The sequence below is a fragment of the Mus pahari genome, chromosome 6 (genome assembly GCF_900095145.1).
Source record: "Mus pahari chromosome 6, PAHARI_EIJ_v1.1, whole genome shotgun sequence".
NCBI lineage: Eukaryota > Metazoa > Chordata > Mammalia > Rodentia > Muridae > Mus > Mus pahari.
Genome location: NC_034595.1, coordinates 46032906 through 46056399, shown reverse-complemented (window position 1 = coordinate 46056399; position 23494 = coordinate 46032906). Strand labels below are relative to the sequence as shown.

General features: G+C 36.7%; 1 protein-coding gene across 1 annotated transcript in view; it reads left to right on the top strand.

Annotated features, from left to right (window-relative positions):
* Positions 1 to 22981, top strand: part of Plaa (phospholipase A2 activating protein) — a 32934-nt gene extending 9953 nt beyond the window's left edge. The window contains exons 2-14 of the mRNA XM_021200097.2: positions 1269 to 1462; positions 3985 to 4085; positions 4169 to 4289; positions 4656 to 4823; positions 5131 to 5266; positions 7750 to 7919; positions 8210 to 8367; positions 9084 to 9303; positions 13356 to 13424; positions 16553 to 16621; positions 17722 to 17823; positions 19920 to 20084; positions 22236 to 22981. Of these exons, the coding sequence (XP_021055756.1) occupies positions 1269 to 1462; positions 3985 to 4085; positions 4169 to 4289; positions 4656 to 4823; positions 5131 to 5266; positions 7750 to 7919; positions 8210 to 8367; positions 9084 to 9303; positions 13356 to 13424; positions 16553 to 16621; positions 17722 to 17823; positions 19920 to 20084; positions 22236 to 22798 (2236 nt within the window). The 3' untranslated portion in view covers positions 22799 to 22981. The remainder of the gene's footprint in view (positions 1 to 1268; positions 1463 to 3984; positions 4086 to 4168; positions 4290 to 4655; positions 4824 to 5130; positions 5267 to 7749; positions 7920 to 8209; positions 8368 to 9083; positions 9304 to 13355; positions 13425 to 16552; positions 16622 to 17721; positions 17824 to 19919; positions 20085 to 22235) is intronic.
* The last annotated feature ends 513 nt before the right edge of the window (positions 22982 to 23494 follow it).

The following is a 23494-nucleotide window of genomic DNA, read 5'->3' as shown; positions in this document are numbered from 1 at the left end:
TCCTCCCTGCAGTGCTTTTTATTTATTGTGAGGACACTGTAGCTGTCCTCAGACACTCCAGAAGAGGGCGTCAGATCTCATTACAGATGTTGTGAGCCATCATGTGGTTGCTGGGATTTGAACTCAGGACCTTCCGAAGAGCAGTCGAAGCTCTTAACCTCTGAGCCATCTCTCCAGCCTCCAGCAGTGCTTTTATTGAGCCATGAACTGCTGTTACAGTCAGGTGACTAGTTAATGCGCTTTTGGAAAGAAATGAAACTGTTCAATTTTTGTCCAGGAGTTTAATCTTGTTATGTGCACTTGCCTTAGCTGTTGCACGTAGATTGTAAACTCTTTTATTGCTAGAGATAGACCTGTACCAGCCTCTTAGTTACTAGCTTATTGTTTTCTACATAGTATATGGTATCATTGTTTGATTTACTTAAGGTGGGGATGCTAAAAGATTGATGTATGTGAGAAGTGGGCAATCACTTGTAATGTAAGACACTTATTAATGTATTGTGCTCCCCCAAATAGTACATTGGTTTCTCTCTCTGTTTTTGTTTGTTTATTTGTTTGTTTGGTTTTTTTTGTTGTTGTTGTTTTGTTTTGTTTTGTTTTACAGGGTTTCTCTGTACAGCTCTGGCTGTCCTGGAACTCACTTTGTAGACCAGACTGGCCTTGAGTTCAGAAATCTGCCTGCCTCTGCCTCCCAAGTGCTGGGATTACAGGTGTGTGCCACCATGCCCGGCACTGGTTTCTCTTTTTTATTGCATACTAAAAATGATTCCCATTCTTAGTTGTTCAGATGTATCTATTATACTAAATATTAATAATAATATACTATATATTATACTATTATACCTTACTAAAGGGTAGTAAGGTAGTACTTCATTGAGCAAATTTACTTTACTGACTGTAGATTTCATTATCTTAATTTTTGTTTCAATTCCCCAAAGATTTCTTAGAGCAGCAATACCTGATGAGTAGAAAGGTGGTGGGGAATGAGAAAGAGCACTTGCAGTGTTCATCCCCTGCCCTCTGCTTTCTTGTTTTTCCTGCTAATCAGTAGACTCGTACTGAGAAATCACATCAGATTTTTCCCAATCTGATATATAATCCCTTACTCATGCAACATAGCTATTTAATGTTTGATTAAAAACAGTTCTTTAAATGGTGTATTACTTACTCAACCTGTGTACTGAGTAGTAATGAATGTCTTTTATGTTTGATGTCTTAGGGTGAGCCAGGGGCCAAGTGTGTTTGTATTAATGATCCTCTCTTTCCAGTCCTAACAGGGGCTTTACAGAAATGCACTGTATGAGCGGCCACTCTAATTTTGTGTCTTGTGTGTGTATCATACCCTCAAGTGACATATATCCTCATGGACTAATTGCCACTGGAGGAAATGACCACAATATTTGCATTTTCTCGCTGGACAGTCCAATGCCACTTTATATTTTAAAGGGTCACAAAGATACTGGTAAGTATCACATGATGGTATTTTTGTATTTGAAGAAGTTTCACCACTTTGAATTACAATCCGTGTATTTTTCTTCCTTATATTTTTAGCTATGTTTGTTAGTGGAAACCTTTTCGGACCATCTGGGGTCTGTAAATTTTTTGTTATAAATTTACTTGCAAATTTAGAGACTGGTATATTCAAGTAGTTATTCTTTTTTGTTCTGGGATCAGATAGCTTTGGGTATCTGATATTACTAAAGGGAAAATACTTCAAAAATATCACAGCTCTTATAAAATGATGTGCTAAATCAATGTTGTGGTCATGCATACTTGTTTTTATTTTAAGATTTATTTTTATTATTTTTAATTATGTATGAATGTTTGTGTGGGTATATACACCTATGTTCAGGTCCCCATGGAGATCAGAGACAACAACACTTCTGGAACTAGGGCTATATGTTGTCATGAGCCACTAGATCCAGGTCTGGGAGCCGAACTCAGGATTCCTAGAAAAGCAGTTTGCACTCTTAATAATGGAGGCGTCTCACAGCCCCCTATACTTTGTAAAGTATGTGTAGAATTTGGAACATGATTTATAAACACTTAACATTAATTCCTGTACAGAGTAAAGATGTTTGTGTATATGTAATATTTTACATGCAGAATGATACAAATTTTAAAGTTTTTTTATTTTGGAAAGTTTTAAATGTATACAAATTATAGACTATTTTAGAGTGAGTTCTAAATAAATATATGTACTATTTACAACAGTAAATAGTATAAAAAATCCCCCATGAGTTTACATAGCTTCTGCCTTAAGGATTATCAGTGTCTTTTATTATTTAATTTTCTTACAGTACCATGGTATTATTTTAAAATGAAATTCTTGATTTTTTTTTTCTGTACTTCAATATGTAGCTTCACAAACTTCTTCTGTAAAGTGTTAGTTATTAAATGTTTTAGATTTTTAGACGATACGGCTGTTATAACTCCTCAATTCACACACAAAAGCATAAATCAAAATGTCTGTTTTTCAATAATTCTTTAGGGCTTCTCACATGCTAGGTAAGTGTTCAGCCTGTCTTAATTGCCCAGGGTGCTCTTAGACGCGTGGTACATATAGTATAGGAAGGCCTTTAACTTGTCATCTTCTTGCATTAGCCTCCTGGGTAGCTGGAATTCCAGGCTTATGCCACCAGGTCCAACGAATAATTTTTATTTATGGACACTTGAAATGTGTATTTCATGTAGCTTTTACATGTCACCAAAGGTAGTTTTAATATCCCCCTGTCACTTAAGGTAATATTATTTGGCTTTTGTGGGTTTCGAAAAAACAAGTGGTTTGTGTGCATTAATTTGCTGATTTTTTTTTTTTCCCTCCCACTAAACAATGACTCTGGGGACAGGGAGGGGCAGCCTTGGGTGTTGTTCCTCTACTGCTGTCCACCTCCCCCATCCTCCTTTTGGGCCAAGTGTGACATCCTTTAGTCCTATCACTTTTGAGGTCGAGGTAGTTTGGGGCTAGCCAGGGCTAGCTACATAAAATTATTTTAGTAGTATATTTGGCAGATGAGTGTCACAGCACATGCAGGGCCAGGGGATACCACTTGGTAGTCAGTTCTCTTCCTCCTCCTTAGGAGATCCAGTGATGGGACTAATGTTGTCAGGCCTGTGCACAAATGTCTCTTCTCATAGAACCCTCTACCCACCTTCACCTTTTTAGTTTTGAGAAAAGGACTCTCAGTAGCCTGCTGCTTGCTAAGTTAGCTAAGCTGCCTGGCCAGATAGCCTGAGGGATTTGCCAGTTTTCGCTAGCACTGGGATTATAAGCATGTTACACTCTTAGCCCCTTGGAATTTTTGTATGGGTTCTGCAGCTTGAACTTAGTCCTTTGTGCTTCCTTATAAGGGAAACACTTTACCATCTGGTCCTTCTCCCTAGCCTCAACTTTTTTTTTTTAACCTAATAGGAGGAAATAACCATATTATCATAATTATACTTAAAACAAACAAACAAAAAATTCATACTATTGACTATCTAATGAGTATTTAGAGTTGTTGAGCTGACTCAACATCTTTTTTATACTTTGAATTCTGACCCTCACAAGGTCCATTTGCTAGTTTTTACCTGACACCCATGAAGGTTGGGGAGCTCACAACAGCCTGTAATTCCAGTTCCCAGGGTATCTAGTGCCTTTTTCTCGTCTCTATAGGCACCTGCGCACATATGGCAAACACCCATATAGACATACACATGTAAATGAGAATAAGAATAAATTAAAAAACAAAACTATCTCAAAACACTTGGACTGTTAGGGCCACATGGCTTATAAATGGCTCAGCTAGGCCTTGTCCCTAGACATTCTGGCACCAAAACTTGTAATCTTGATCTCCATGTTCTCTTGTAGTTCCACTAAATAGAACTTTATTGGCTAAAAAAACCACTTCACAGATTTACTTAAAAATTTTAGTACTTCAAAAGATTGCCAGTTGAACATTTGTTCACATAAAAATGTACTAACTAATCATTTTCCCCCCTTAGTTTGTAGTCTTTCTTCTGGAAAATTTGGGACATTACTTAGTGGCTCATGGGACACCACTGCTAAAGTCTGGCTGAATGACAAATGCATGATGACATTACAGGTATTGTTTCTGTGAATATTTTAGATAATAAATGAAAATGAAGATCCTGTGAAATCTTAAGTTGATACCCATTTTACTTACAGGGTCATACAGCTGCAGTATGGGCAGTAAAGATTTTACCTGAACAGGGCTTAATGTTAACTGGATCAGCAGACAAGACAATTAAACTATGGAAGGCTGGAAGATGTGAGAGGACTTTTTTAGGTAATGTCAGGGTTAACAGCTTTTGTAATACATAATATACTTCTTGCCTGCTCAATTGTTTATTCGAAAGTTTAGAAGCTGAAAAGTGATCATTTAAAAAATTCAGTATAATTGAGGCCATTTGGGTGAGTCTGATTTTGTGTGTGTTGTAATACATGTAACTTCCTAAGACTGGAGATTAAAAAATACATATATTGCTAAATGGTCTAGTTACCACACCACTTTCTACAGGAGAAAATAAATTTCTGTAACTTTTAAACTTGGATTTTACTGCTCACTTACTATTAGCTTTATGGTGTTAATGGGCTGCATAGTACAATCAACCAAGTGGTACGTTTATTGATTTGTGTTCGTTTTTGAATCTAGGGCATGAAGACTGTGTAAGAGGCTTGGCCATCTTGAGTGAGACAGAGTTTCTTTCCTGTGCAAACGATGCTAGTATTAGAAGGTGGCAGATCACTGGCGAGTGTCTGGAAGTATACTTTGGACATACAAATTATATTTATAGCATATCTGTCTTTCCAAACTCCAGAGGTAAGATTACCTTAGGCTGTGTATTTACATTTGTGCTATTATATTCCATTTTTGAGAAATTCTTTTACTACCTTCATATTATTTCAGAGTAGATGACTGTTGAGTGATTGAGGAAAGACTTTGTATAATTAATTGGTCCAAAGAATAGAGTGTATAATGTGAAATGAATAAAAACATGATTTTGAAGTTGTAATAAGTTACAAAATCTAAAATTAATTTTAAATTAGTATACATATGAAGAAAGACATTGTTTTTAAGTATACTCAATTTTATCCAAACAAATTAATTCTGTTTTCATGAATTTTAGATTTTGTGACAACTGCAGAAGACAGATCTCTAAGAATATGGAAACATGGTGAATGTGCCCAAACAATCCGACTTCCAGCTCAGTCTATATGGTGCTGCTGCGTACTGGACAATGGTGACATTGTGGTTGGTGCGAGGTATTTATATTCTAGTCAGTCCATACATTTTCTGTGTTTAGGTGGTTAGTAGATACTTAAGTATTGGAGGATTGTTTGTACATTTTTGTTATCAAGTAAAATAAGAGTAATAAGAACTTTCCAAATACTGATGCTTACTTTGTGGTATAGTATTATAAATTATATAGTGAAAACACTGAATACGAAAGAAATTAAAAAAAAATAGAGATCTGTATGGAAAAACTTTCTGGAGAAGTTAAATTGGATTTTCAAAGTAGAGTAATGGAAATTAGAATTTCTGATAAATAATAATATAGTAAGTTCCCTTTAGAAGTGAATATTCTGTGTTTAGGGAAATACTGGATTAAGATTGGGGTATAGCAAAAGGTGGTCTTACCTACGGCTAAGATTCAAGCTAGGTCCTTTTTAGATTTGTTGCTTAGTGTTAAAGGATTGTAGCTCTTGACCCAAGATGTGATCACATTTAAGTGGGATTTAGAACTTTTGCAGATTGAGTTCAACTGGAGGTAACACTGACCTCACAACACTAATGGATAAATGAATGAGGGAATTAAGACCTCACAACACTAATGGATAAATGAATGAGAGAATTAGAAAAATCGGAAAAGGATAAAGCTTAAAACAATAGTTTGTGGTAGTCCTCATTAATAAAAAATAGACAAATGGGAGAATTAAATTGGTCTTAGTGTCATAAAGAAGACAATACTTTGGCTTAAGACTTATTGAAGGCAGGCATGGTGGCGCACACCTTTAATCCCAACACATGGGAGGCAGAGGCAGAGGCAGGCAGATTTCTGAGTTCAAGGCTAGCCTGTTATACAGAATGAGGTCCAGGACAGTCAGGGCTACATAGAGAAACCCTGTCTTGAAAAACAAACAAACAAACAAAAAAAAAAAAAAAGAAAAGAAAAAGAAAGAAAGAAAGAAAGAAAGAAAGAAAGAAAGAAAGAAAGAAAGAAAGAAAGAGAAAAAAAAGACTTACTTGAATCTGAGTAGTGTCTTGCCACATGGCCAGTGGGTCCTGAGTAGTCAGTTTGAATTTTAGTATAAGACTGATACTGAAGATTTACACAGAACTTTCTCTGTGAAGACAAATATAGAAGAGAGACGGAAGACTAGCAACCGAATCTTGTGAAATATTCCAGATATAGAAAGGTCAGTAGGTTAAAACACACATACACAGGATTCTAGAAGTCAGAATTCGAGGAGATGGAAAAGAGACCTGAGGAAGCTTCCTGCCAGTGTCATAGAATGCTAAGTGGTCCGAGAATGGAAAGGTAGAAAAGCAATGGCTTCATTTTGAAAGATGGCACTGCCTGTTATTGCTGTTACATTTTAGTAGAAAATTGTACAGCAAAATAAAGGAAATAAAGGAGTATTTGATCTAGGAAGAGATTGTAAACTAGACATTGGGAACAAGAAGAGAAAGGTGACAGCTGAGTGCAGAAGGTTTGGTAGACCTCTTATTTATGGTTGTGGCAGGGATTCATTTGTTGACATAGGTATATTTCACATGAAACTTGGTAACCATCAAAGAAATAGAAGCCAACTGAGAAAGTGAACAGGATATTAGTAGAAAATTAGGAAATAAAGTATTCTGTAGACTTCATTAGAATTAATGCAATTTAAATGAGATAGCATGACTCCCTCACTTTAAAATCAGAATTGAGAAATGTTGTCATAAGACTAGAATTTTTCTTGGGAATATAGGTTGAGGACTATATTTAGGTAATCATGGAGCTATATTTTTCTTAGAGGATATTTGAGCATATTAAACATAAGACTAGGTTGGGTCTTTGAACCAATTTTGTAAAGCAAACTGGCCCAATAACCCGTTGTTGTTGTTGTTGTTGTTGTTGTTGTTGTTGTTGTTGTTGTTGTTTGATTGTTAAAGTTTTGTGTTTTCAACATAGGGTCTTGCTGTGAAACTTAGGCTCATTGTACATTGCCCAATGCCCAGCCAACTCTTTGATAGTGTATGTTTACTATGTGGTAGTGATTTCAAAAAGTAAATGCTGTATTTCTAAATTATTACAGTAAATACTTAACATAGAATTGAAAATTGTGCTGGACACAGTGACCCTTGTAATGTCAGCTTGAGAGGCTGAGGTGGGGAAACAGGTTTAAAGCTGGTCATGGCTATGTACTAATAATAGCTGTCTAGGAAAAGCCAAATGCTAGGAGACAACTCAGTGTGTGTGTGTGGGGGGGTGTGGCACGGGCTAATGGACACAAGGCTCTGGTGTGTTTAGTCACTGGCAGTTGTTTTAAAAAAATGAAAATTGTGTTTTAATGTATTTCTCCTTTGCCAGCAACTTTTTTAAATAGCTGAAAAGTAATATATGTCGTAGTCAGCTTACTTCTCCACAAAACATAGTGATATTGTTACATATTCATGCAAACAGATAATTATTGCTTTATTCACATGAGAGAATGTTAATAAACTGTGGCAATGACTTAAAATGTGTCTGCTTTTCTCGTAGTGATGGTATTATTAGGGTGTTTACAGAGTCAGAGGAGCGGACAGCAAGTTCTGAGGAAATCAAGGCTTTTGAGAGAGAGCTCTCTCAGGCAACTATCGATTCCAAAACTGGTGACTTGGGGGATATTAATGCGGAGCAGCTTCCTGGGAGGGAACATCTCAGTGAACCAGGTAACTATTTATTACAGTGAAATCATAGCTAAGAATACCACCACATTGCCTTTTGGACTACCAGGAGTGCTAATGGGAGTGTGTTGATGATGTTCCATGTGTTCTAAATGCCAGGTACTGATACTTGAGGATTGGTCCTGTCACACATAACTGACGAGAGAAGCCGTGTTATTGCTCATCTTACTTTTTAAACTTGGAAGCATCCATAAAAAAAACATTAAAATTTGTCTAAGTGTTTTTGCATTTTAGTCTGCTAGTCGACCTTTGACTCTTAAAATATTTGTTTTAAGGTACTAGAGAAGGACAAACTCGTCTAATCAGAGATGGAGAGAGAGTTGAAGCCTATCAGTGGAGTGTTAGTGACGGGAGGTGGATAAAAATTGGTGATGTTGTTGGCTCATCTGGTGCTAATCAGCAAACATCTGGAAAAGTTTTATATGAAGGGAAAGTATGTCTATTTCTGCTTTCTAATTATTATTTCAGACTATATAGAAAATTAGAAGTTTTCTCTGCTAATAAAATTTTCTTTGGTATTTTGACATTTAAAAATAAATTATAAAAAAATTACCTTTTATCTTAAAATAGATTTAAAATATATATCAAGTTGTATATAATTAAAGTATTTTAAATATATATCTGTATAAAATCTTTCTATGTGAAGGAAGCTACATGTGACAAATTAGCCATTATCTGTCTTTTAGAATATCCCATACAAAACTGTTTCCAGCCGTTTTGGATTGGGAGTTTCTTCCATTTCATGCTTAATGCCTGTCTGTGCTCAACTTGGGAAGACATGAGAGACACTGCAGAACTGTGCTTATAATGCCAGTATGTCATGGTTACTGGGGCACCTTAACAGCTGATAATTTTAACCATAAGATCAACCATTTGGAAATCATCTTTTGGACCTAGTATTAATAAGTAGTTACAGTCGAGTCCCACCTCAGCCATTACCTGCCCCATTCATAATGAAACAACTAATTTTGCAGCACATGCACACTTTGGTTCCTTATCTGCCAAAAAGAAAACTTTATCATTGCATTTTAGAGAAAAGTTTTAAATCTAAATGGTTAGAATAAAAAAACCGTATACCATCTGTATTATATGTGTCTTCAACATATTCGAACAGGTAAATTATCTTTGATTTTTCTGTTTCCATTACAGGAATTTGATTATGTTTTCTCAATTGATGTGAATGAAGGCGGACCATCGTATAAATTGCCATATAATGTCACTGATGACCCCTGGCTAGTTGCATACAACTTCTTACAGAAAAATGATTTGAATCCCATGTTTCTGGATCAGGTGGCTAAATTTATTATTGATAACACAAAAGGTCAAACATTGGGACTTGGGAATACCAGTTTTTCAGATCCATTTACAGGTGAGTTTGGACTAGTATTAGGGATTGTGTATGTGGTATTTGTTTTAGTGGAGATATTAATCAATGTCATGTATGAACAAATCCATACTCTTACCACAGAGCTATAACCCAGCCCTTGCTAATTTTTCTTATCGTCTAATGATTATGTTATGTTTTTAAATAAAAACTAGGATAGACAGTTTTATTTCATATTTTAATTGGTAAGCCTCAGTGTATACACCAAGTTTATATTTTACAGAAACAATTAAAATACTCTCTGCCCGGAGAGATGGCTCGGTGGTTAAGAGCACTGACTATTCTTCCAGAGGACCTGGGTTTAATTCCTGGCACCTACATTGTGGCTCACAACCATCTGCTACTCCAGTGCCAGGGGGCCTGGTGCCCTCTTCTAACCTCCTTGGGCACCAGCATGCATGTGGTATACAGATATACATACAGATAAAACACCCATACACATAAAATAAAATTAAAAAGTTAAATTGCTGTCTTTTGAAATACAGCTTTGTGGGGCTAGAAAGATGGGTAAGTGGTATGGGTGAGTGGTAAGGAATGTTTGATGCTCTTGCAGAGCACTCAAGTTTGGTTCCCAGCATATATATCAGGAGGCTCACAACTGTCTATAACTCCAGTTTTAAAGAATCTTAATACTGTCTTTTGAACTCTGCAGGGACAGTACACATGTACATGCCATCATTACACATACACATACATAATTAACAATAAATAGATATATATGGGCTAGACAGATAACTCAGTGATTAAGCACTCTTGCAGTGGCCAGCTTCAGTTCCCAGTACCCACATAGTGACTTACTATCATCTGTAGCTACAGTTCCATGGATTCAGTTCTCTCTTCTGATATCTACAAGTATTCTGATGTCCATAGGTTTAGGGCACACATAAAGTATATATACATAACATGCAGGCAAAACACTCATACACATAGAATAACAAAAAAATATCTAAAATTTGTTTAAATATATAAAAATAACTTCCCAGTAAATTAAATAAAATCAATAGATTTTTGATGTTTACTTTGTACATATTTTGTGGGCATGCATAGGACATGTGGAGGTCAGGAGACAACTGTCAGGGGTTGCTGCTGCTCTCCCACTATGTATGTAGTTCCCGAGGATCGAACATGGGTTACTAAGCTTGCTAGCAAGGTGCTGCTACTCTCTGAGCCATCTCACCAGTGCTGTTTTTTAAAGAATGTGTATCATGGTTGTCTTTGTTACTTTCCTCTTGCTCTGATAAGATGCTATGACCAAGGCAACTTATAAAATAAAGTGTTTTTTGGGGGGATTAAAGTTTCATGGTTAAATTCCATGACCATCATGGTGGGGAGAAGTGGTGGCAGGCAGACAGGCATGGCGTTGGAGCAGTAGTTGATAGATCACATCTTGAGACACAACCTGGGATCTGCCTGGACTTTCTGAAAGCTCAAAACCTTCCCCTAGTGACAAGCCTCCTCCAACAAGGCCATACCTTCCAATTCTTCCCAAACAATTCCACAAGCTGGGGACCCAAGTATTCAACTATATGAGCCTATGAGGGCTATTCTCTTTCAAACCACCACAGTGGTAAACAAATTAATGTTTTCATATGGGGTTAAATTACATAGATTAACAGCAACTTTAGGACAGAGTTTGAACATGTGATTTGTATTTCATTGCCTCTGATTTAACATGTTATCTATAATAAAAATATCATTAATAGGATTAGGAGTTAATGCTGTAATCAAAATTATAATCCAAGGAATATTACTATAAGTACAGGGTCCAAAAAATTGAGGTACAGAGGGAAATAGATTAGGCTTCCTCTAAAATTTTAAAATAGATACTTACAGTTAATGTCTCCCTTTTGGGGATGTGTATAGATGTATTATAGTTGGGATTTTTTTTAATAGTTTTAGAGCTTTATTGTAGAAAGGCAGGGGGAAGGAGAGAAGGTAGAAAGAGGGTGAGAGGCTGGCCATGACCACAGGAAGAGAGGGGTGAAGGGAGAGAGAGAGAAGGGCTAGAGAGTAAGAAAGGTGAGAGCTTAAAGACTATAGTTGGGATTTAACTCAGGGAAGGCCTTGTACATTCTAGCTAGCCATTCTTCTTCAGTCTCCTGTTTTTATTTCTTACCACTGTGTTTCCTGTATTTTTAGTTTAGTTTTGTTTTTTGTTTTTCAATAAAAATTCATGTAACCTTCCTCTTTCAAACTCTGTAGTAGATGTTATGGTTTTAATATGTTTGGTCCAAGGAATGGCAGTATTTGGAGGTGTGGACTTTTTGGAATAGGTTCGTCACTGTGGTTGTGGGCTTTAAGACCCCAATCCTAGCTGCCTAGAAGTGACTCTTCCACTAGCCTTTAGATGAAGATGTAGAACTCTAAGCTCTGTGTACACCATGCCTGCCTAGATGTTGCCATGCTCCCACCTTGGTGATAATAGACTGAACCTCTGAACCTGTAATCCAGCCCCAATTAAATGTTGTCCTTACAAGACTTGCCTTGGGCTGGGCAGTGGTGGCGCATGCCTTTAATCCTGGCACTTGGGAGGCAAAGGCAAGCGGATTTCTGAGTTTGAGGCCAGCCTGGTCTACCAAGTGAGTTCTAGTACAGCCAGGGCTACACAGAGAAACTCTGTCTTGAAAAGCCCCCCTCATTCCCCAAAAAGACTTGCCTTGGTCGTGGTGTCTGTTGATAGCAGTAAAACCCTAGCTAAGACAGCAGATCTGACTCCTTTTTTCTCAATAATACTGCATGCTCTTCACATTCTCTTCTCTTCTAGGGTTTTCTTCTTCTAGGCATTGCCTATTTACATAATTGAACTAATTTAACCTATATATTATCATAATTAAAAATTTCAAAATAATGTATTAATATAAGTGGCTTAACCCTCCAAATACTTGCGTTTAGCACAAAGAGAAGTGGTGAGGGAAACTGCATGCTTAGTGCCTGAAGATTTCCATTGATATTTCAGACTACAGAACATAACCACCTGACTATGTCTAGAAAATTAACAAAATATTTCGCTTCTAAGACTCTAACTTTATAAGGGACATGTGTGTGTGCACGTGTAATTATTTCTTCCAAAGGTACTACAAAACCATTTCACATACCACTTTTATGTACATGTCAATGTAGCTGTCATTCCCTATAGCATTTTTTCCCTCTGACTATCAAGTAGCAGCATCAGAGGTTATAGTTAATGTACCTGGCTAGAATCTCAGCACTGAGGGCACCTTTGACATGGGAGTTAAGGAACCCAGGGCTTTCCCCAGAAGATTAACATTTAATGCCTGTGGTTTTCATGCAGCTGCAACCACAGGAATCCTAGTAAATCTGTACAGGATCAAGGATAGGAATTACATATGTATATTGTTGAGTCAGAGACCACCTACAATTTTCTTATATTGATTTCAGTTTTTTCCATATTTATGTGCTGGGGCTAAGACTTCAAAAAGGAGTTAGTTAAGAAACTACACTTAGGAACTGGAAAGACAGCCCAGTAGTTAAGAGACTTACTGGAATACACAGGTTCTGGTTCCAGCATCCATATGGCAGCTCACAATTGTTTGTATCTTCAGTTTCAGAGAATCTGATGCTCTTCTCTGGCCTCAGAGGACCCTAGGCACATATATGGTGCACAGACATAAATGTAGGGGAAAAATACATATTAAAAACATTTTTATGCAATATATTGAAAAAAGGCAAAAAATCTACAAAAATACAGTTGATTATGTTTTGCATTGACCATCTACTACGGGGCACAGGGTCTGCCCTGAAGCATGGTTAATATCCCTAGTAAAACTCCATTGGAGAAAATTAATATTTCATTTGCAGATGTCATACACATAAAATTAAAAAGGAAAGGAGCTATGCTTGGTGAACCACTGAAATTTTAGTTTCTGTGCAGCACTAAGACATTTGACTATAATTCCTGTCATGGGACAGCTTTGCTTTTGCTCTTTCTCCAAGCTTGGATTCATTTACCATAAGCACTGTGCTATTAGCAATCTGTTTCCATGTACTTGAGCTTTTCCGCTGTTTTGCATACATAGGTGGTGGTCGCTATGTTCCAGGAACTTCAGGACCTTCCAACACAGTGCAGACAGCAGATCCTTTCACAGGTGGGATGCAGTTTTCATAATATAACCTTGGCTCAATATATAGTACTTACATGACATTTATATATAACATGTATATGGCTTTACATTTTGGAGCTATAATCCAATAATAGTTAATTCCCTTAAAACTATTTTAAATTTTGATAGATCTTCAATTTTTGAATTTTTCCTATAATGTATAGATTTTATCTTGATTTTTTAAAATTATTTTATTAGATATTTTCTTCATTTACATTTCGAATGTCCCCGAATTTCTAATGTCAGGCTAACCCGAATGTCCCCTATACCCTCCCCCCTGCCCTGCTCCCCTGCCCACTCACTCCCACTTCTTGGCCATGGTGTTCCCCTGTATGGGGCATATAAAGTTTGCAAGACCAAGGGGGCCTCTCTTTCCATTTTCTCCTGATTTTAAGTAATATATTACCAGAAACATTTTTTTCTCCAGTGGTTCTTTCTACCTGGAGATCAGAGTAGCTGGAAAGGTTTAATGGAAAATGACAATAGTTCAAAACCTAGCTCTACCATATCCTTGCTTTGAGAAATTGGCAAGCTACTTAACTCATCTGGATTTTTTTTTTTTTAAAGATTTATTTATTTATTATATGTAAGTACACTGTAGCTGTCCTCAGACACTCCAGAAGAGGGCGTCAGATCTTGTTATGGATGGTTATGAGCCACCATGTGGTTGCTGGGATTTGAACTCCGGACCTTCGGAAGAGCAGTCGGGTGCTCTTACCCACTGAGCCATCTCACCAGCCCCTGGATCTTTTTTAATCTGTGAAATTAGATAATAGGTTGTTCAACGAAGATGTAGTATCACTGTTATTATTGGCATTACACTACCATAAATTGTGGACAAGAAGTAGCCATGTGAATCCTTCATATTGGAGAGAGCAGTGAATCAAGAGGTCTGCTCACACTTTTTGACTAAGCACGGAAGGAGGCATTCTGCTCAGCTAGCCAGGATCAGTGTTCCTAGTTGAAGTTATTAATGGCCTTCTTGAAGTCCTTGAAGTGTCTTTGTAGGTTTTCAGGGTGCATTTACTTCCTGAGATAAGCAAGCCTCAGTTGAGTCAACACTACTGGAAAAACCTTGCCAGAGTTGAACTTTAATGCTGCCGAAGAAAGAGCTAGTTTCAGAATGCATTAATTTATCTTTATACACTGGCATTGGATCTTGAGGTTGAGTTTATGAATGGTATACCCAGTTTGGAGGAGATTCGTGACCTTTAATGGACTCCAGTGGCCATCCAGACTCAATACTGTGAGCTATGGAAGTGGAAACCCATTACCTATTTTACCCATAAATTGTTTCACTATAACTGTAGATCAGTGTCATGAAGCTCTGAATTTCTCTCAATGAGATTCCTTTCTCTAACGAATAATGTGATTACTGAAATGCAAGTGGTTGTACCTTGTACACTGACGACCAGATCTCAGGGTTATATGCTTTGGCAGTATGGTGTCTGCTAAGGAATTTTTGAGTACATGATTTGATTTAAAATTGTAATGAAGACATGAAGAGTATTTAAATGATGTCTTTCTCTTTACCAGTAGTTTTCAGAACAGTGATGCCCTGAAACTTAGTCCAACAGAATTCCATAATTATTTTCCTGACCTCTTTTTTTTCTTTTCCAAAAATAGACTAAACATACCAAGCTTAAACACATGCTAAGAAAAATCAAGAGATTCTGGGTCCATCATTACCAGGAGATACCTTCTTGGGAGGTGTCAGTGACTCAAGAGATGCAACAAGCATGTAGATGTTCCAAGTAGCCTACTAAATAGCTCCGAGCATTAAGATGCTGAACTCCACACTTCAGAAATGAGATTACAAAGTTTTATATGATGGTACCAGTTTCCTAGCACTCAGGAGGTTAAGGACAAACTGAGCATCATAAAAACCCTGCCTGTTTTAAGAAACAAGAACAACAAAATGGCAATATCCTACCGTATAAAGATATGCAAATGAAGTGGCATAACGCATATAAAGGTTTTTTGCAAAATATCAGGAGGACAGTTAGGTCATCAGTATTTATAACTAGTATTGCTGCTGCTTTTTCAATTTTACCAGTGATGCAAGGTCAAAAGATGAAAGAGTTCCTCATGTGGCTCACAATTTAAGGTTCTTAATTCTTTTCCTTATTAATTTATGTAGCAGTTGAACTTTTAATGTTTATTAGGATGATCTGGGGAGCTTCTTTAAATTACTTATTTTAGCATTCTGGTTGGCATACACTTAAAATCAACAAATTCATTTCCTCTGTCATCATCATCATTATGTACATTTTTGTTGGTTTTTGCTTTGCCTTTTCTGTCTGTGATGCCTTGCTTGTGCCATCTAGATTATATGTAAACTTAGGAAGTTTTCATCTTCCTTCTTCCCTCAGGCTGACAGAGGGCTCTGAACATCACAAAGTTCTGTTGATGCTCTACATCTAGTATTCATGCTTCTGTCTTTAGTAACACTGCCAAAAGTACAACCTGAGAAGTGACCAGACTGTTGTCAGAGCATCCCAGACACACGTTTAAGTCTTTCTCATTGACTCATGCACCTGCAGCTAGTCCTGTTCTTTTTCCTTAGGATAAGAGATTCATATATCATCTATTCATATATTCATATGTCATTGAAGAGAAAAAAGGCCATTTTTTTCCTTCAATCTACTTATGTTTTGCAATTCACTAAACTGCTATAATTATGATGTGAAAAGCTAGATTATTTTGTCACTTGAAAAGTATTATTTATAGTAATTTTAAATTATTTTGTTTATTTGCATGGATGTCTGTGCACTGTGTTCATGCAGTACACTCAGAAGCCAGATCTTTTGGGGCTGGAATTAGAGATGGCTGTGAGCCCCCACATGGGTGCTGTTAATGAGACATCTTATTGAAAGCCCAGGTCCCCTGGAAGAAAATCCAGTAATCTTAACCATTGAGCCACCTCTCCAGCCCCAGGAATTACTTTTTAGCGAACATGTAATGACCTTCCTGATAAGCAGCTCACTGTAGGCATTTTTCTTATGTGCTGTTTTGAAGTATGACCAGTGGTTACATCATTAGGATGGGGAACTAATGGTTAGGCTTTATGATATGTACTTACCTTTGTTCATAGGAGTCTTTTTACACTGTAGGTGCTGGGCGTTACATGCCAGGTTCTGCAGGTATGGACACCACCATGGCTGGAGTTGACCCATTTACAGGTAGCTACTTTAAAGTTCTTTTTCTTTTAGATTTTTTAAAATTGCATTGAAATTTTTCAGGTCTTAGCCCAGTTGTTGAGCTCTTGCCTAGCATGAACACTGCCTTGACTTTGATCTCTGATGTTGCACAAGAAAATTTTGGTTTTGTTTCTGTTAATTTGAGAAATGGTCTCTTTTTATAGCCCTGTGCCTTCCAAGTGCTAGGACTAAAGGTGTGCACAAACATATGTAGCAACAAAAGACAATTTTAATTCGAGAAATTTTAATTTGAAGTCATTTTATTCCACTAAATATTACTGAAATTTCAATTTGTGCTCATTTGTTAGTCCTGGGATCTATCTCTCTTTGGAGTGTGACTGTTCTCGAACTTGTTATGTAGACCAGAGAAATCTAGAACTTACAGGACTCTGCAAGTCTCTGCCTCTTGAGTGTTGGGATTAAGGTGTGTACCATCACACTTGGCTATTTTAACCCATTTTGTCAGTTATCAGATAACTGAGTTTAACATGGATAATTTATAAAGAAAATGATGACACTGTCATTTGGCATAAGCTATGAGCCATATGAGAAAAGAGTTACTAGCATAGTATTCAATTAGGAGAAGAATGAAGGTTCAAAATTGTTTTTGTTCTTTTGTTTTCTTTTTTTAAAGATTTATCATTATAGCTAAGCACACTGTAGCTGTCTTCAGACGCTCCAGAAGAGGGAGTCAGATATCATTACGGATGGTTGTGAGCCACCATGTGGTTGCTGGGATTGGAACTCAGGACTTTTGGAAGAGCAGTTGGTGCTCTTAACCACTGAGCCATCTCTCCAGCCCTGTTTTTGTTCTTTAGCCAGAATATTTTAGGTTGAATATGAAAAGCCAAATTAGGAAATATGACATGAAAAGGTGCTTTTCTAAATCTTCTTCCATTTCCCAAACCAGAAATTATTACACTAATAAATACAAGCACTATATAGACGTTTGTGAATTGTTTGGAGATGGCTTGATGTGTTATTGCATGCATGTATCTCAGTAGTTGTGAGAACATAGCCATACAATTAGAAGAATCTTACTTTTGAGAATGCCTTATGACTTTCATGGTCTCTGTAAATAGGGAATAGTGCCTACCGATCAGCTGCGTCCAAAACAGTGAACATTTATTTCCCCAAAAAAGAAGCTCTTACCTTTGACCAAGCAAACCCTACACAAATATTAGGTAAGTCTATATTAATATTTTTTCCTTGCATATTCAATGACAATTAGAGGTGCTCTCAAAACTTAATCTTCCAAATACCAGGATTTGGCAACCTAAACAAAGACTTATAGTGAGACATTTGTATATGTTTAGTTTATTTTTAAATTTACTTTATGTATGTTGGTTATTTTGTCTCCATGTATATCTATGTGAGGGTGTTAGATCCCTTGGAAATGGGGTTACAGAGGAGCTCTAAGCTGCCATGTGGGTGCTGGAATTGAACCTAGGACCTCTGGAATACAGCCAGTGCTCTTAACTATTGCACCATATTTCCAGCCTCCTTGAGGTATTTTCCAGCTGTGTTAACTGCAGTTTAGTAATTTGACCTTAATGGATTCTAAGAAGCTTTGTACAAATATGTTTTATCCTGACTTTAATAAAAAAATGAAAGTCCTGCCCTCAAACTCTTATTGTTGTTTGGGTTTCTTTGTTTGTTTGTTTGTTTCTTTTGGATTTTTTAGGTTTTGAGGGGGGGTGACAATGGATGAATGAAGTATTTGAAAAATAAAGGTCATAATTTTTCGGTGTTTTTGGAGCAGGTTTTTACTGTGTATCACAGGCTCACTCTGACTCCTGATCTTTCTGCCTTAGCTTCAAAGATGTGTGCATTTTTGTTTCTAAATGTTTCTTGAACTTTTATTTTGCCTCTTTTCTCTTCTGTTTGTTTTTGTTTGTTCTGTTTGTTTTCTCTTCTGTATTGTTTTTTATCTAATTGAATAATTATTATTTGCAGGTAGGATCTGAGAGGAGTTGGGGAGGGAGAAACCATATATTATTTTAAAAATATGTTTTCAATTTAAAAGAAAAAAAATTAGTGTCCTGTAAACCTAGGCAGATTAAAGTACTTGTTGCCATGCCTGAGGGCCAGAGTTCAGTTCTTGGGACCCACACGGAAGAAAGAAAATGGACTGCATGTCCTCTGACCTCCATACCTGTCCAGAGTCAACAATTTTTTGTGAACCCTGCACCTAGTATATGGAGATCCTAAAGCTTTTAAAATGATGAATAAAAATAGATACTAGAGGTAGGTATTCTACGCCTTTAGGAGGATGAAGCAGGGAGAGTGTAAGTCTAGCTTGAGTTGTATATTGAAACTATCTTGGAGAAAGGGGCTTGGGGGCAGCAATGGTGAGAGAGAAACTGTACTGTTTGCTTTGATACCTTTTCTTTTAGTTTTTTTCAAATTGAAGTGAAAAAAGAAAATGTGACTATAAATTACTTTATCTCTCAGCCACAAAGCAGATGGTGACAAATGACAAAAGGACTGTGCTTAGATATAAGGCAAATATTTATTATTATTATTGTTGTTGTTGTTGTTATTATTATTATTTATATTGGTACCAGGAGCATTGATAGGCCATAATACTTTGACCTAAAATGTTTATGCACACTTAGGCATTTGTTAATTCTACTGCAAATCTAAGAGATTTTTACATTCCTTAAATGTTGTTTCAGATAATTTGCCAGTTTTTAAAATTGTAGTACCAAATACAAGTGAGATAGGTTCAAAGTCCATTTGTGATTGTTAAAAGATTTGTAAGTCTGAGACCGGCGAGATGGCTCAGCAACTGAAAGTGCAAGCTTGATGCCTAGAGTTTGATCCCTGGAATCTATGGTGAAAGGAGAGAATTGATGCCTTAAGATTGTCTGCAAACCACGGCACATATATGTCTCTGTACGTGCACATGCACACGCACACACACTCGCATACACACACACACACACACACACAAACACCATTCACAAAAATAATAGATACATGTTTTAAGTTATTGTGAATTTGGGGAAATAGGAGGTGACTAACACTTAAATATATATAACTTCCTATTGCTTTGGAAGATGGACTGGCTCCAGAGCAGTACCTGAGTGTCTGGAAAAACAGGTAAAGTCAAAACCAATGTGGTCACCGTTCTTACACCATACAATTCAATGTTCATAGACTTAATTTTATCATCTTTGATAATTGCCAAGAAGAATGTTGCTGTACAGAGAGTTTTCCTGAAAAATGTTGTCTAAGTTCAGTTAGGGAATTCTGAAAGATTAATTTTGCTTTCTAGGAAAATTGAAGGAACTTAATGGAACTGCACCTGAAGAGAAGAAGCTAACTGAAGATGACTTAGTACTTCTTGAAAAGATACTGTCCCTGATTTGTAATAATTCTTCAGAAAAGCCAACAGCCCAGCAACTTCAGATTTTGTGGAAAGCTATCAACTGGCCTGAAGGTAAATAAGTAGTCTTCAAAATTTAACCAAGAAGTTTTTATTTCTAACAAATTACTGATATTTCTAGATTAAATAAAAGTTAACCTGGGTATTTCTCATTGAGATTATAGACAGTTGCACAGAAAGGCTTTGCCACATCACTAGAGTTCATAATCTTTGCTTGGATTATAGCCTATGAGAATCTAATAGTGTATGTTTGGTGTTCCTTAACTGAAACTTAGGAACCAGGAATGTTTTAGGATTTGGAGTTTCTCAAAGTTTAAAATATTTTTATTTAAGTTATAAATATTTTATTTTTATTTTTTTTATTTTACTGATTGATTTTTGGATTTTCGGTTTGTTTTTTTGTTTTGTTTTGTTTTGTTGTTGTTTTTTTGAGATAGGGTTTCTCTGTATAGCCCTGGCTGTCCTGGAATTCACTTTGTAGACCAGGCTGGCCTCGAACTCAGAAATCTACCTGCCTCTGCCTCCTGAGTGCTGGGATTAAAGGCTTGCGCCACCACGCCTGGCGATTTTTGGATTTTCTATTTTTTTTTTTTAATTTAAGATTTTATTTATTTTATTTATATGAGTACATTGTAGCTGTCTTCAGACACACCAGAAGAGGGCATCAGATCTCATTATATATGGTTGTGAGCCACCTTGTGGTTGCTGGGATTTGAACTCAGAACCTTTGGAAGAGCAGTCAGTGCTCTTAACTGCTGAGCCATCTCTCCAGCCCCGATTTTTGGATTTTCAAATTAGAATACTTAATGCTAAATAAAACACTTGAGATTTTAGGATTTAGGATTCTCAGCCTTTACTACAATGATCCCTGTACCCACAGCAGTTTGTGAACTCTGTCATACTGTCTGATCCCTTTCAGACCCTTTGCACCACATGAGTGCTTGATGAATGTAGGGGTCAGAAGAAGGCAACAGAACCCCAGGGGCTCCAGTTAGAATGATTGTAAGCCACCATGTGGGTCTTGGAATTTGGACGTGGGTCCCTGTAAGAGTAGCTAGTAATCTAAATCACTGAGCCATCTCTCAAGCCTGTAGTTTATTTTTCATGGCAGTAATTTATTGTTGGTAAGAAGGTTGCTTTTCTTTCCTACAAAATAACCACTTTAAAGATTGTAACTGATGCTTTGAATGCTTATTGTGTTTCCCTATCTCTGTATTTCCGTTGAGTGGCAATTAGACTCGACCTTATTAGGGTTTTATTCTAGTTCATGTGAAGATCTTTCATACATGATGGTGCCTTTTGTTTTTGTGTTATGAAGCATGTAATATCCCATTTTATTATACTCACAGTAGTGGCCCTCAGTTACAAAGTTCTACCAACTTATGAGGATCCTTTCAGCATTTGTTACCTGAAATTCTTCTTTAACTTTTCCTTTAACTCTTTAGCCTAGTTATCAAATATTTAAACTAAGCCCTTGCAGCATTCATTCAACTCATTGATGGTTTAACTGTGTCAGACTATTTGACAGTGGAGAGAGTTGCCTCAGTTTTTATGTATACCAATAAATCTAGTCTGTGTTGTAGTAGATATTATTTGCGGGTTTCTATCCCACCTTAGATCATTTAATTCCCAAATAAAAGACACAAAACCTTTATGTTCATAGTAAGACTTAAAGCTCTAGAGCTAGGCAGATATCAACTCTCTATGATATTTTTTCTATTTCCTGTCAATAACCCTGAGATATAGATGTCCCTGCCACGTTCCTCCTGGGCCTCTCCTACTCCAAGTAGCCAGCCCTCATGGCTATGCTTCATGATCTACCTACCCCATGGCATCTTTATACTTCTTTCTTCCTCATGGTGTCTGCCTCAGACTACGAACCCAGGATCCGAAGCCCCACATACCTCTCTTCTGCCCAGCTATAGGCTCTAGGCATCTTTATTCAACAAATAGTTTTAAATTAAGGTGCCGGATTCAAAGCATCACTTGGTATACATGAGGATCTCCTCATTGGGGACAGCCAGTATTTAGCATTACAATACATAGCAACAGACCAAATCTCAACACTATGCAAATATAAAAACATTTTTTATATAGTCTAAAAGTGATTGTTTTATAATGGGAAAATAAAGTACATTTGAATAATAGCTATAAGGAATTTTCTAGATATTTTTATACACGTTAATGAATATTTCTTTTTAACAGACATTGTCTTTCCTGCACTTGACATTCTTCGGCTATCAATTAAGCATCCCAATGTGAATGAGAATTTCTGCAATGAAAAAGGAGACCAGTTCAGCAGCCATCTTATCAACCTTCTGAACCCTAAAGGAAAGCCAGCAAACCAGCTGCTTGCTCTTAGGACTTTTTGCAATTGCTTTGTTAGTCAGGCAGGACAAAAGCTCATGATGTCCCAGAGGGAGTCACTGATGTCACATGCAATAGAACTGAAATCCGGGAGTAATAAGAACATTCATATTGCTCTGGCTACATTGACCTTGAACTATTCTGTTTGTTTCCATAAAGACCATAACATTGAAGGGAAAGCTCAATGCTTGTCAGTAATTAGCACAATCTTGGAAGTTGTACAAGACCTAGAAGCCACATTTAGACTCCTTGTGGCTCTTGGGACACTTATCAGTGATGATTCAAATGCTGTACAATTAGCCAAATCTTTAGGTGTTGATTCTCAAATAAAAAAGTATGTCTCCGTATCAGAGCCAGCTAAAGTAAGTGAATGCTGTAGACTTATCTTAAATTTGCTGTAGCAGTGGAGAAAGGAGCTAAGGGGTTTTCTTTTTTTTTGTTTTTTTTGTCCCCCCCCCCCCACCACATTTTACATGACTGATTGCAGATGTTTAAAAGGAAAGAAAGGAAAATTGGATTAAGTTCAGATCTTGTAAAGTTGTGTTGAGGAGAAACAAATTATAAATAAAGTTTTTGCACTGATGGTTGTGAGGTTTTCCTGTGTAATGGAGTAGATTTTCAAGGGTGTAGAAATGTTAAAAACTATAACCAATAACAGCACAATTACAACAGCATTTTCTTCCTCACCTTAACCACTCAGGAGAACACAGAGTTATATAACCTGTCTCCGTTTCTCTATGACATCTTGTTCATTTGACTGTTCTCTTTTGTACAGTAGCTTCTCCACTTTCACTGTCGTATTCTTTCAATAGCACTGATGCATTTCAAGGTCTTCTTTTAGGATTTACTTGAAAAATAATTTTAATTAAGTTTGTTATAAATTGTAAATTGATGAATAACAATAATTTCTTGAGCCATTTGTAAATAGAAAGTATTATGGTTCAATTTTACATGAAGAAAGCAAATTGGTAAGCTGTTATATTACATATCACTTCAGACAACTGAGGCCTTAAATGAGTATGGCTTAGGAGTTTCTTTTACTATATGAGGTAACTTCATTTTTTTCTAGTTTTGATATCTTAGAAGTTAGATTGTTT